The 15,082-nt window shown below is 38.3% G+C and overlaps 1 protein-coding gene across 1 annotated transcript; it reads left to right on the top strand.

The window, feature by feature from the left end:
- The first annotated feature begins 7,369 nt into the window (after nt 1-7,369).
- Nucleotides 7,370-14,402, top strand: LOC141610277 (histone-lysine N-methyltransferase, H3 lysine-9 specific SUVH1-like). The gene is made up of 3 exons (XM_074428607.1): nt 7,370-7,742; nt 7,873-10,124; nt 14,073-14,402. The coding sequence occupies exon 2, from the start codon at nt 8,072-8,074 to the stop codon at nt 10,100-10,102; it is 2,031 nt and encodes a 676-aa protein (XP_074284708.1). The 5' UTR covers nt 7,370-7,742; nt 7,873-8,071; the 3' UTR covers nt 10,103-10,124; nt 14,073-14,402.
- Nucleotides 14,403-15,082: the final 680 nt, after the last annotated feature.

Raw genomic sequence — 15,082 nt, forward strand, 5'->3', positions numbered from 1 at the left:
AAGGGAATCGAGTTATCACGCTACCGATATAGATGTCGTTGTCACTCATGTCTAGTAGTTCTTTCAGTGATATAGATTGTATCTTTCTCACGGTGGTTTAGTTGTAAAGGATAAAGTTAATAAATGTTCTGTTATTGTTTATTTGATCTACTTACCTCGGGCAATCGAGATGGTAGCACCTTTATATGCTGGGGTGGTCCTTGGTAAGGCACATTGGTATGTGGGGGTGTTACAGTCATTTAAGCCTATCAATGAACCTCTTCAATTACCGTGGGGTGTTACAATAGTCCTACTATTTCTAATCTTTTATATGCTGATGATTCACTATTGTGCTTGCGTCTAACTTCTTCGAGTTGTGAAACCTTGCGAAGCATCTTGAACGATTTCAGCTCTATGTTGGGTCAAATGATACAACAACAACATCAGAGCCTTAATCCCAAAATGATTTGGGGTCGGCTGACATGAATCATCCTTTCGAACCGTCCATGGGTGAACGCACACCTCAAAGTGCGACTAAAAAAAAGGGGAAGATGAAAAACAAAAAGGAAGAACGAAAATGTAATGGAAAGTCAAAGTAAACTTAGGGGTTTTAAAATCGAATTCCGGCTTTCTTTTATAAAAACTTAAAATTTAAATCGAGAGAAAAGATTAAAACGATTTTTAAAAACCGAAATAGAATTAAGGATCCGGAATGAACCAGGTAAAATCTATAAGAAAGTGGTTGGTAAAAAAGTGTAATAAAGGAGAGAAGAATAAATAATTTAATTTCTTTAAATTAAATAAAAAAAACACTAAATATGTCAAAATCGACATGTATTCTTTCCTTCCATTGTGTCCTCTCCGTCACCATACTCTTCTCAAGCCCCAGAACTCTCATATCGTGCTCTATCACTCTTAACCATGTCTGTCTTTATCTTCCTCTACCTCTAGGGACCTTTTCTGTTCTCCAAGTCTCCAGCCTCTTAACTAGTGCGTCCATAGGTCTCCTTTTCACATGGTCAAACCATCTCAGTCGGTTTTCCATCATCTTGTCATCTATTGGCGCCACTTTTACCTTTTCCCTAATCATCTCATTCCTTAACCGATCTTTCCTCGTATGTCCGCACATCCACCTCAACATGCGCATCTCCGCCACACTCATCTTTTGAATGTGACAATGCTTCACAGCCCAACACTCGGAGCCGTAAAGTAAGGCAGGCCTAATTGTCGTGCGATAAAATTTTCCCTTTAATCTTTGGGGCATATCTTTATCGCATAGAAACCCTGAAGCACTCTTCCATTTCAACCATCCCGCTTTAATTCTGTGAGTCACATCTCCGTCTAACTCCCCATCTTTTTGAATAATAGATCCTAGATATCTGAAGAAATCCGAACCCTCAACAACATTCCCATCGAAAATAATACTCCCCGCCTCTGTCGATCTCAACCCCACCACCTTAGTGAACTCACACCTCAAATACTCAGTCTTACTCCTGCTCAGCCTGAACCCACGAGTCTCTAAAGTTTGCGTCCACAATTCCAACTTTCTCTCCACCCCCTCTTTTGTCTCACCAATCAACACAATATCATCAGCAAACATCATACACCAAGGGATGTCGTCCTGAATATCCCTTGTCAACTCATCCATAACTATATCAAAGAGAAAAGGACTAAGTGCGGAACCTTGATGCACCCCGATGGTAATAGGAACTTCTTCCGTTCTCCCAACATTAGTGCGAACACTTGCACTAGCCCCCTCATACATGTCCTTTATGAGGTCAATATATTTTCGCGACACACCCTTTCTCGCCAAAGTCCAGCAAAGTACTTCTCTTGGTACCCTATCATATGCCTTTTCCAAGTCAATAAAAACCATATGTATGTAAGTCCTTTTTATTGTCCTGATGGTATTCCATCAACTGTCTCATGATAAAAATCGCATCCATAGTCAATCTTCCGGGTATAAATCCAAATTGGTTATCCGACATGTCTACATATCTCCTAAGCCTTTGCTCGATTACCCGCTCCCATAACTTCATCGTATGACTCATAAGTTTAATTCCCCGATAATTGGAACACTCTTGAACATCACCTTTGTTCTTGTACAAAGGGACAAGAGTGCTTCTCCTCCAAGCCGATGGCATCATGTTGCTCCTCCAAATCTTGTTGAAGAGCATGGTTACCCATTCGATCCCTTTCTCCCCGAAGCACCTCCAAACTTCTATGGGTATACCATCCGGTCCCTCTGCTTTCTTTGACCCCATCTTCCTTAACGCCTTTCTAACTTCACTCTTTTGTATTCTACGCATAAATTCCCGATTAACCATGCTTGGTGTTACCTCTACATCCCCAAAACCTTGTTCCTGGTGTCCATTGAATAAATTATCAAAGTAAGAACTCAATCTAGCCTTTATTTCGTTATCCTGAACCAGAACCTTGTCGTCCATATCTTTCACACACCTAACTCTCCCAATATCTCTCGTCTTTCGGTCTCTTATGCGAGCCGGTTTATAGATATCCTTTTCTCCTTCTCTCGTGTCCAACCTAGCATACACTTCTTGGTTAACTTTTGCCCTCGCATCCCGTACGGCCTTTTTAGCGGCTCGTCTAGCCTCCTTGTACTTTTCAAAGTTCTCATCACTCATGCATTTCCCCAGAACCTTATAGCATTCACGTTTAGTCTTTATCGCTTGTCTCACCATATCGTTCCACCAAGATGTGTCCTTACTTGATGGTCGATTCCCTTTAGATTCCCCTAACACCTCCCTCGCCAAATCCTTTACAACATGCTCCAATTTATCCCACGTTGCATCAATATCTTTCTCCTCGCAATCCGACCAAATATCGCTACTTCCAACCTTATCCAAAAACGCTTGTTGGTTTCCCCCTTGTAGCTTCACCACTTGATCCGTGCCTCACCGATTATCTTTCTCTTCCTTAAGTCTCTCTTACCCCGAAAATCAAGAACCACTAGTCTATGTTGTGTTGTGGCACTTTCCCCGGGTATGACCTTGCAATCGGTGTACTCTTTCCTCCACACATTCCTTACCAAAAGGAAGTCAATTTGACTAGCATTACCTCCACTTCTATAAGTCACCAAATGAGAATGTTTTTTCTCGAACCAAGTGTTCATTACACTCAAGTCATATGCCAAAGCAAAATCTAATATGTCACTTCTTGCTTCATTTCTCTCCCCGAACCCAAAACCCCCATGAATGTTCTCGAAGCCAACTCGACTAGTACCCACATGCCCATTGAGGTCACCACCAATGATCAATTTCTCTCCAATAGGGACTCGTTCTACAACCTCTTCCAAATCTTCCCAGAAGGCTCGTCGAAAAGAAGCATCCAAACCTACTTGAGGTGCGTAAGCACTTATAACAGTCACCACCTCATCCCCGACTACCAGTTTAATGCTCATAATCCTATCACTCTTTCTTGATACTTCTACCACATCATCAATGTAATCTTTATCAATGACAATACCCACTCCATTACAACTTTTGTCTTTACCCGTGTACCAAAGCTTATAACCCCAAGGCGCTATCACCCTTACTTTATCTCCGACCCACTTTGTCTCTTATAGACACATTATATGCACTCTCCTCCTTTTCATAACCTCCCCTACCTCAGCTATTCTCCCTGTCAAAGAGCCAACATTCCAAGTACCAAAACGTAACCTACTACCCTTCCTAAAGTCATGTCCTGATTTCTTTACCCGCTCTTGACCATGCTTCCTAGATCCAAACCTATTTGACACCACACCCATACTTCGAGGTGGCGCGCCGCTTTTGGACGACGACCTAACAACCCTTGCATATTTTTCACTCCACCCGGGTCTAGAAGATGTAGCGCACCCTTGCCTATTTGACACCACCCCCAGATGTAAAGATGGCGCGTCGCTTCCGGGTGACGACCCAGCAACCCTCACATACTTATCACTACACCCGGGTCTAAGAAGTGCATCGCGTCGCTTCTGAGGAGACGCCCCAACGATGTTCAAATTCTGATTCATGTCCATAAAATGTGACTAAGTTTTTATGCTGGCTGCCACAGACCTACCACAACCCTCCTCCTTTATCCGGGCTTGGGACCGGCAGTGAATGCCCGAAAACACTCAAAGGCGGAGTTATGTCGGGTCAAATGATACATAATCAAAAATCTTATATCAAGTTCAACCCCACCTCTCCTGAGGATTTTAAAGAGCATATTATTGATATATTACAGGTGCAAACAAAGAGTAATTTTGGATTATATCTAGGCATCCCAGTCGATTTAGGCAGGAAAAAAACTTCATCTTTCCAGTTTCTTATAGACAAGATATCGAACAAAATTCTCTCATGGGGCCAGCACATTTTTCTCAAGCTGCTAAGTTGATTCTTATTAATTCGATCCTTATGGCTTCCGTTGCCTATATTGCCTCTGTTCTTCCTATTCCACGGCAGATCACCTCGAAAATCGATTATTTGATTGACCTCTTCTGGTGGAAGAATTCTCAAAAGAAACGCCCAACATTGGTTACCATTTGAGCAATTACAGCCACCAAAGACAAATGGCGGTCTGGGTTTAAAAAGCGCACGACTTGTTAGCCAAGCCTTGTTGGCTAAAAATTTTTTGCGCTGTCACCAACATTCGACTTTGTTGATCTCAAAAATTCTTCGTCCAAAATACCGGAAAGATTTTCCTATTCCTGACAGCATTTCAAAATATTCGGCCGCTTCTTTTGCATGGAAAGGGACTATCAAGTCCACCTTCTTACTTTGTGACGGTATTGCATGGAAATTTGGGAATGAAAGCTTAATTGATCTAAGAAATGACGCATGGGTTCTTGGGAATAAGCCTATTTTCAAGTTTCAGACGTAAGTGTAGGCAATCAGTTTTGGTGATATTATGCTAGATTCCACTCATTGGAATTCTACAAATGTTTTTCAATTCTTTAATAAATCTACAACAAAAAGTATTTGTGCCTTGGAACTTCCTCCTGGGCCTACAGACGACTATGTATACTGGAAATTTACGGAAGACGGATTATATTCAGCTAAGTCTGGCTACTTGTTCTTTTTGGACAGGAATCATCGCTCATCTACTTCATACTCTCACTTTGCTTTGATCTGGAAACTTCCATATCAACCTCATATCAAGATTTTCATGTGGAAAATTGCCCGTCAAAATTTACCTACTGCCGACATCTTATTTCGCAGAGGTTTGAATGTTGGTCATACACGCTGTTTTTGTCATCTTGAATCTGAAACTATGACACACCTTTTCCGAGATTGTTGCATAACTAAAAGAGTTTGGTTTGCCAGCCACCTCGGAATCCGAGTTGATTCATCCTTCAACATACCCTTTATTGATTAGATGCATAACTTTTTATCGCTATACGGTAACCATGATGCTTCTCAGATCCTGCACTTCTCTTTACTTCTTTTTGTTATCTGGAAACATAGGAACAATGTTATCTTTCGGGATTGTCGAGCCAAACCTGCTGCTATTTTACAAGAAGCTGATATGCTTTTCTCGCAACAGCTTGATTTCATGTTCAGGTCTAAGAGTGATAAATATGAAATCAACTCGACTGATGTTGCCAGCCTTCCGCTCCCTTCTCCAGAACTCATTCACCATTACTTCAAGATTGATGTTACTTTCAACAAAAAAACGTGGAAGGGCTCTTTTCGAATCCGTTGCAATAACAGTATCACTCATGAGGTCTCAACTGTTTCTGTAATTCTCATCTTCAATGTTCAATTACCGCCTTACTTGAAGCAATGTCTTATGCCTCAGAGTGTAGGCTTCAAGATGTGCTTTTCACATTCGAAAACACCAGACTTCTTCAGTTGCTTCACAAAAATGACAAGCTTAAAGTCCCGTAGCAGTTTCTAATAGTGTTACTCGTATTAAATCTTATCTTAGATGTAATTTTAAGTGGTATATTAGTGGCTTTGTGTAATTCTACTTTTAGGGGGCGTTTGATTAGAGAAAGAGAAGGGGAAAGGAAATTAGAAAGGGTAAGAGGGGGAAAGGTAAGGGATTACCTAAAACTTAACTAGTTGTTTGGTTACAACAAGAAAATGAAGTGTGGTGGGTTGTGGTTTGTTTTGGTGCGCGGGTGGTAGTTTAGGTGGGGTGGTTGTGGTGGTGGTGATGGTGGTGGTGACAGTGGCGTGGTGGTGGTGGCAATATGGTGGCTGTGGTGGTGGTGGCGCCATGGTGGTTGTGGCGGTGGTGTTATGGTGGTGGTTTATATGGGGTGGCTGTGGTGATGGTTTTGGTGGTGGTGGTGGTGGCGTCTTGATGGTGACTTGTGTGGTGGGAGTCGCAAGTGTGGTGGTAGGTAAATAAGGTGGTTGAAGGGTAACAAGAGTAATGAAATCTCATACCTTGGGGGGTTAGGGGTAAGGAATTAGATGGATTGAGGGGTAAGGAAGAGAATTTCATTCTCTTTATTTTTGTCAAACAAACACCAACAAGGGAAATCAATAAATTAAAAGAAAAAAAACATTATTTCAAAAAAGAGTAAATTAGATATTACTCCCTTATGAAACACGTTTTGTTAAAATTACTCTCTTTTAAAACAAAATGCTAAAATTACTCCCTTAACTTCAAGTCAAGCAAGAATTTGCTCCCAAATCCCAACTCAGGTGAAAAAACAAATTATTGGACAATATTACCCTTCATTAAACATATGCCCAAAAAATGCTTTCATAATTTCAGTGATTCATTTTGTTCTCTCATTCATACAAACACCCAAAACCTAAAATTCAATTTCCTAAGTCAAAACCCTAAACCCCTAAATTTCTCCCCCAATGCAATCAATTTTTTTTGCCACGAAATCAAATGCTCGGGAAGTAGGCGAGAAACCCTAATCTGTAATCTGCGCGTTTTCATCCAAATTAAGGCGAGTTTTTGATATTCATGGTTATCTTATCACATCAACAATTCAAATCAGAAAAATACCCAAATAAAATAAGAACCCTAATTGCAAATTCAATTAATTACAATTTCAATTAATTGTACAAAAAAACAATGAAGGGTATTTACATATGAAATCTGTAAATAAAGGGAGAGATAAAGAAATTCGCCTTCAAATAAATTTGCCTTCCAAATTGTAGAAATAATTGATTGAAATTTGTTTTAGAGTTAGTATAGATGGATATGGAGTAATTTGAGCAAAAGAAAGGAATATAACATAAGGTGAAGAGATTATAGGGGCAAAATGATCATGAAAATAGACAAAAGGCGGAAAAATTAAAATAAAAAAGACGAATATTTCACTTGAGTTGGGATTTGGGGAGCAAATTCTTGCCTGACTTGAAATTAAGGGAGTAATTTTAACAAAACGTGTTTCATAAGGAAGTAATATATAATTTACTCTTCAAAAAATGATTCGGATATGTAGAAGATCTTCTTACCATGTAGAGAATATCCAAAAAGAAAATGAAGGGGTAAAAATGAGAAGACAAAAGAGTGTGGCGACAAATGATACTCCCTCAATTCGTCAATTCCTCAATTCTTAACATTCATCCTCTTTTCTCCCTTTCAGTCTCCATCTCCCGCTCATCCGCTCTTCAGTAAACCCTACTCATCTTTACCCTCCCAACTTCTAAGTTCCAACCTTTATTTCTTCATCATCTTTACTCTGCTTTTAATTTCTTAAAGTTCATATCTTTTACTCAAATTTCTACTGCAAAATCTCATCTTCTTTTTACATTTAACAAAATTTCAGATCTCTTCTATCAAACTCTGTGATCTATCACAAATCTTCTGTAAGTTGTTTTCTTTTTATTTTTTACTTGCATGCAACATGAATTATGTTTTCTATTTCATTTTTACAGATTTGGGTTGTTATATGTTTGTTATCTAACATGCATTTTTTTTTCTTGTTTGATTTTTCAGGTACTCATTTTTCCTCTAGAGTTTGGTAATTCCTGTTAAGATTTAGTTGGGTAATTTGCTGTTACTTGTTTATTTTGTTGTAAAATTTTTGTATGAAATAAACCTGGGAAATACAAGGTGATTAATTAATTAGGTGTGAAACTTGGGTTTCTGCTGGTTGTATTTTAATAATTGTATAATTAAGTTATAATATTTGTTGATGGAAGGGGTTTCGGGTCCAAGCTCTGAAAGCTCGTTCGATAAGTCTAGGGTTTTTGATGTTAAGCCTTTGAGGACATTGGTTCCTGTGTTTCCAAAACCCCCACAAGCTCCTCCTTTTGTTTGCTCGTCGCCATTTGGTCCTTTCCCATCTGGATTTACACCATTTTACCCTTTTAGCATGGCTGGTAATCCAACAGAAGATGAGCAGGGGGCCCCAAGGCAAGATGCTGATTACGGGAGTCCTGCTGCTGCCGTTCCTTTGAGGTCTTATGGGGTCCCTCAGATGGGGACATCCAACGGGGACACAGAGTCTTCCATGGATGGGTTTACAGGAAACAAGAAGCGGGGTACTCGTCAGTCAAACCCATCTCAGAGGAAGGCTCGGAAATCTGGTGGGGGCGGGGCTGCTGGTGAAATCAGGAAGCCTGATTTGAGTAATATTGTGCCCTTGCCTCAATCCCAACAAGAAGAGGGTAACCGGGAACTAGTTAACTTTATAATGATAAAGTTTGACGCAGTTCGTAGGAGGCTGAGCCAGCTTGAAGATTCTAAAGAGGCTTCCACAGGTCTCATTAGGCGTGCTGATCTAAAAGCCGGTAACACATTGTTGACTGTAGGCTATAGGACAAATAGTAGGAAGAGACTAGGAGCAGCCCCAGGTGTTGAAATTGGGGATATTTTCTACTTTCGAATGGAACTATGTGTAGTAGGCTTGCATGCTCCGTCAATGGGTGGTATTGACTATATGAATGTCAGAAGTGATTCTGGAGAAGAGAGACTTGCTGTAAGCATTGTTTCTTCTGGAGGATATGACGACGAGGCCGATGATCAAGATGTTCTCATCTATACTGGTCAAGGTGGTGGAAATTACTCAGGGGCAGGTAAGCAACCTGGGCAAGCGTCCGATCAAAAGCTTGAAAGGGGTAATTTAGCTTTAGAGAAGAGTGCTGGACGTCAAAATCATATAAGAGTCATTAGAGGTATTAAAGACATGACTAATCCGTTGATTAAGATCTATGTCTATGATGGCCTCTACTCTATTCAGGGCTCGTGGATTGATAAGGCAAAATCTGGTGTATGTACTTTCAAGTATAAGCTGGTAAGGTTACCTGGACAGCCGCCGGCTTTTGCCACCTGGCAGTCTATATTGAAATGGAAAGAAGGGCTTTCATCTAGGGCAGGTCTTATTCTACCTGATCTTACTTCTGGGGCTGAAACTCTTCCTGTCTCTCTTGTTAATGACTTTGATAATGAAAAGGGCCCTCCTTATTTTACCTACTTGAAGTCCGTTAAATACACAAAGTCGTACAATTTGGGTGAATCGTCTCATGGGTGCAACTGCAATAATGCATGTACTGCAGGTGATCTTAACTGCTCGTGCATTCGCAAGAATGGGGGAGATTTTCCTTATACAACAAATGCAGTTTTAGTTGGACGGAAACCACTATTGTATGAGTGTGGACCTTCTTGCCCTTGCATCCCAAATTGCAAGAATAGGGTTTCACAAAGTGGGCTTAAGGTGCGCTTAGAGGTGTTTAAGACAAGCGATAGAGGTTGGGGATTGCGCTCATGGGACCCAATTCGATCCGGAACTTTTATATGTGAATTTGCTGGTGAAGTGATAGACAAAGCTGAATATGATAGAGATGGCAAGAACAATGACTATATCTTTGACACATGCCGTGTTCTGGACAAGTCTTTTAAGTGGAACTGTGATCCCCCATTGGTAGGTGAAGTGACTACAGGGAGTTTAGATGAGGACTATGACATCCCGTTTCCATTGGTCATTAATGCAAAAGATTCCGGGAATGTTGCTCGCTTTATGAATCATAGTTGCTCTCCTAATGTCTTTTGGCAGCCTCTTGTGTATGATCACAATGGTGAATCTTATGTTCATATTGCATTCTATGCGATCCGACACATTCCTCCTTTGACTGAGCTCACATACGATTATGGTATATCCCAGTCTGAAAATAGGAGAAAACGGTGCTGTTGTGGTTCGTCAAATTGCAAAGGCTACTTTGGTTGACTCTTCGATGTTTTCAAAACAGGTACACATGTTTGAATACTTTGGTTGACTCTACTGTTTTGCTCTATCTTCGTTCTTACTCAACCTGTTAAAAGTTCCTCCTATGTTTGTTAATCAGTTTCTTCTGTATGGTTTTTGGTTAGTGTAATATTCCCGTTTATCTTCTATTCTCATCTGTTAAGGTTTAAGATTTATTGTCACATGGATGATAGATCCCGGAATGAATGAATGTCTTTGATATCAGGATAGTGAGTCTTGGAAAAAATTGTTTAGCTTTTAATTGACCTACTAGTTTAGATCCCGCGCAATAAATGCGCGGTATTTATAAAGTTTTTATTTTATATTACTTCATAATGCTAAATTAAAACCTCATTAATATTTAATATTTCACGTCATTATATTTTGATAAGGAAAAAAAATTGAACTGTAAAGTTATTCAAGAAAATTGAGTAAAACTGAACTGTAAAATAATAGTGGCATCTCATTAATTATTCATTTTTCTCGTTATTGTATTTTATTTCGAGAAGAAAAATATTAAAACTGAAAATTAATCCAAGAGAATTGAGTAATGTGCTGAATTGTATTTTTTAAAAAAGTATTTTTTATACCACAAAGCTGATGATTCCAATTTTATAAATTATCTCAAATTTTTTTGTCATGAAAGTAATCAAAACTATTTATTATAGTTTTGTTAATACAAAGTATGAGTCAAGTCATTCTTAAATAATAGTATCAATAAAAGATTTAATATTTTATAGTTTTATATTATTTATATTTTAATTAAAACATTATTGTTTAGTGCTTAGTGAAAATTATATAATTTGGTAAAAAAAAAAAAAAGATTAATTTTAATGAAATTTATTATAATTACTAATTTCTTTATTTAGTGAAAACAATTATATAAATAACTTCCTTATTTAAAAAGATGCTTTTTGGAGGGAAAATTCATGAATTCACCTATTCTTTTAGTAAATAGGGGATTTTTATCTTCTTTTTACTAGTGTTCTTTTTACTTGCTTTTTCCTTTACAATAGTTTTATGAATAGGTTAGCGTGTATTCAGTATTTCAGTGTCGTTGTGGCTAGTGTATCTGACATACTCAAGTAATTACCGGCCAAAATTTTTATAAATCATGATTTTGGGAGTGTGGTGCTATTTTGTGGGAATTTAGAGTACCATTAGAACACCAGTAGAACTGTAAAGCTAATGTTTAAAAGGTACGCATGTTGAAGCGATATGTCGTAGAAATTAAGCATAAGCTGGACCTGTTTGCGCAAACACAGGAGTAAGGAACTCACTTTTCCACGGAGAGAGATTCATTGCACTATAGATCACAAATACAATTTTTGGATATTTTCTATGTTTTTCATGCTATTGTGTTTTTCTAATCTAAGGATCTTACAGACAAATAGCTTTGCAATTGTTATGTTCGAGAAAAAAGAATTTTGATTTCTCAAAAGATTTAATACTTCATTCATATCCAAACCATTCACCTTTTTGACACTATTCATGAGCAAAGAGAATCTCCGTGATTATTTGCAATATATAAGAAAAAATAGTCATACAGGATCTTGCTTGGTTCGTCTTTATAACTGCAATAAGAATATCAAAGTTTTATATTTTTTTTATTATGTACTCCCTCCGTACCAGACCAAAGGTAACACTTACTATAAACGGACGTACCACACCAAAGGTAACATTCCTTATTTGGCCCACAACATTACCAAGTTGTCCTTATACACCCATTTGATATTTACACAAAATGCCATTACATACCCCCACCTACCAACCCACAGTTAAACCCACAATTACATACCCCACCTATTTTTTCCCTCTTTACCCTTACTTTTTCCACTTTTTCTTAAATACTCCATTTTTCCCTACGTTACCTTTGGTGTGGTACGGAGGGAGTAAAATTTAAGATCTTTACGTTAAAATTTGTGCATTGGCAAGTGTCTAAAAGATGTATCTCTGATGTTCTCTCGTCGTTGACAAATCGATATTCCATTGTACGACGTAATTTATAAGATTCACACTTTGGTTTAGCCCTTTTCAAGTGATTTAGGGACATTTTTGTCCTAATGAAAATATTATACTTCCTTTGTGCCGGTCAATAGTTTACACTTTCCTTTTAGGGTGTTTCAGTCAAATAGTTTACGTTTCTGTTTTGGGTATATTTTACTCTCTACTTTATCTTTAATAATATTAAAACAATTCCTCTCTCTTTGTACCTTGGGCTTTGTGTATAAAGTATATGTAAACATTTCATTGAGACGGAGGGCATAGTTGCTAGAAATTCTACTTTTGTGCCCATTTTGTGTATCCCTCGTCGTTGTTTTACAAGAAATGTCACTCGTTTTTCTCTTTTCTCCCACTCCCCTCTAAATTGTCCCCATTTGCGTAGCCCTATATTTTTCTCCGTACTTCTTTCCGAAGGAGGTTGTAAACCTTATTGTGAGACAGAGAGTACCATGGAATTATTCAAAATCTGCCATGGCAAGCACCTTCTTTCGCAAAGACACGGCTTTATGCAGATTTCTCTTACCAAAAAACTGGATCTTATATTACTGTACAGCTGTAACTTGTAATGATGATAGTCATTAGACAGCTCTTAGTTGAACATTATTCGTACACCTGATACTTGGATATAGGTATGAGTGTATGACATTTGAACACCTCATTTAAAGCCATAATATGTGGATTTTTCATATAAATTGCCGGGTCCGACACTTGGACACGCACCTGTATCGGATACTTCTAAACGAGCCTGAATAACATAGCTCATAGCTTCTAGAATTTTGTGAGCATTGTTTTTGCTTTCCTGCCAAAGCACTTGGAACTTGGAAGTGTTGCCTATCAATGAAATGGAGTAGTCTGTTAGTGTTGTTAGTGCTATTGGCTGAAACCTTCAAAACCTTAATAACTCGGTTTGGATGCAGTGTCACGGCCCAGATTTAATACCAATACCATTCTTGTGGATGTGACCTACAACAACCATTCATCTCGCTTAACCATTCCTCATTGCCAAAAGCAGTGGGGGAGTATAGGGTGTTAGATGTGAGGTTTTTGAGTTGTAGAGAGTGCACAGTGGATCCACTTGTATTCCATTAGAGAAGTTGTTGGTTCATTAATGTGCATGGTATTAAATTCGGACGCGACATTGCTTCGTGATTGATTTGCCATTGTTTTGAAGGTAAACCTCATTTTGATGCGGTATCACGTACATCAATTGGATAGTAACAACATGTGATCAATTTCTAATTGCTTGCATAGCCTGATATATTCCAGTTTTTGTTCTTTTAAGATTGTTCAGTCAAAGCAGTTTAATTAAGAATCGGATGCCTATTAGTCTACTTGAACCCCAGAAACCAAATTGTCTAAGCTTTATTTCACTTGAAATGTTTGTGAACCTCTAAGGTATTACGTCCAAACCTAATGACTTATAAAAGGACTTTGACTGATAAGGATGAAACTAATGGACATGATGGGAAATTGGTTCTCTTGAAACCACTTCAATCCATTAATTTTCGCTTGGTATGTTTAGATTGTGATGGTAATAAGAAGAGGTTATATGACCAGTTTTTTGGTTTAGTCTACTAAGGAGGCTATTTGAATTATTTTGAACCATTAAACTAGTGAGCCTGCTGGTTTGATGCCCTTGTCTTTGTGGCATTTGGGAAAGGGAAATACCTACTCCAGCTTTGTGCATGTTCATATTCCTTTATGTGATTTTGTACCAAAATAATTGAACAGCGAACGATCACGATGGTTCTGACCCATGTTGTACTCCTTTGATGATAGCAATATTAATTATGCAACGGTCTTGTAGGCTCTTTTGCTGATTTTGTGATTGTCTATGTTGATTTGTAGAATCCGATCTGCTTTTGTTTAGTCTCCTGTCTATTCACCAGTTTTAGAAAAGGTGTTCCCATGTCTTCCAATTTTCAGCAACTATATTTTTGTCTTGCAGAAACTGCCGATATGTATGATGCAAGTTGCAAAATCATTTTGCCGCCGGGACACCTTCAAGACTTCCTATTGTTTAGGTTACTCTTCATTTTGCTCTATTAGAAATGCATTAAGCTGAATTTGGTCCATCGTCTCCTTGACGTTTTGATGCAGTTTGTGCATGTTCTTCTGCCTTCGAAAAATTGTAATGTAGTCGGGTAGCAGTAGTTGACATGTGGTAAGGATCTCAGTAGCAGGTAGCTTCTATTGTAAGTTTATGTTAGATGTTTCAGATGAACGTTTGTTTCCTTGGATGATGTATGGTATATTTTAAAATATTCTTGTTCGAACACTCTACCCTTCCTCCTCAAACGTTAAATTACAATCTTAGTGCTATATAGGGGTAATAGTGAGACGAGCCAGCTCGCGAACAGTTTAAGTTCGGTTCGGTCAAATTTCTGCTCGATAACTTAATGAGACAATCCTAGGTAACGTTGGCTTTGCTCGAAAAGCTCGCGAGTGGCCTGAATTGTGATAAAATAATATTTTGGTCTTAGTTTTTAAAAATATTTATCATAATTTTATCTTTGTATAACCATATCAAATGTTTTCATTGATTTTTCCAATAGTTTTAGTAATCTCTGAATTGTGTTATTGAAACTATCAACACCACCACCAGAGCCTTAATCCCAAAACAAAATCAATATTTTTAGTAATCTCTGAATTGTGTTGTTGAAACTATCACCACCACCACCAGAGCCTTAATCCCAAAATGATTTGGGGTCGACTGACATGAATCATCCTTTAGAAACCGTCCATGCGTGAACGCATACCTCAAAATGAGAAAAAAAGAAAAGAAATAGTGAAAAAACAAAAAAGGAGTGAAACATAATACAAAAGGCAGATATTAAAACTATTGAAAAAAAAAAAAGAAAGAGGACTTGACTACTATATATAGGCTTGCGTTGAGCTTGAGCTCGAGTAGGCTCGAGATCGGCTTGACCTCGAGTTTTGTTTCACAAGGCCAAGCCC

The sequence above is a fragment of the Silene latifolia genome, chromosome 1, assembly GCF_048544455.1.
Source record: "Silene latifolia isolate original U9 population chromosome 1, ASM4854445v1, whole genome shotgun sequence".
Lineage (NCBI taxonomy): Eukaryota > Viridiplantae > Streptophyta > Magnoliopsida > Caryophyllales > Caryophyllaceae > Silene > Silene latifolia.

Coding starts and splice junctions, on each gene's coding strand:
- LOC141610277 (XM_074428607.1), top strand. CDS start 8,072: ATGGAAGGGGTTTCGGGTCCAAGCTCTGAAAGCTCGTTCGATAAGTCT.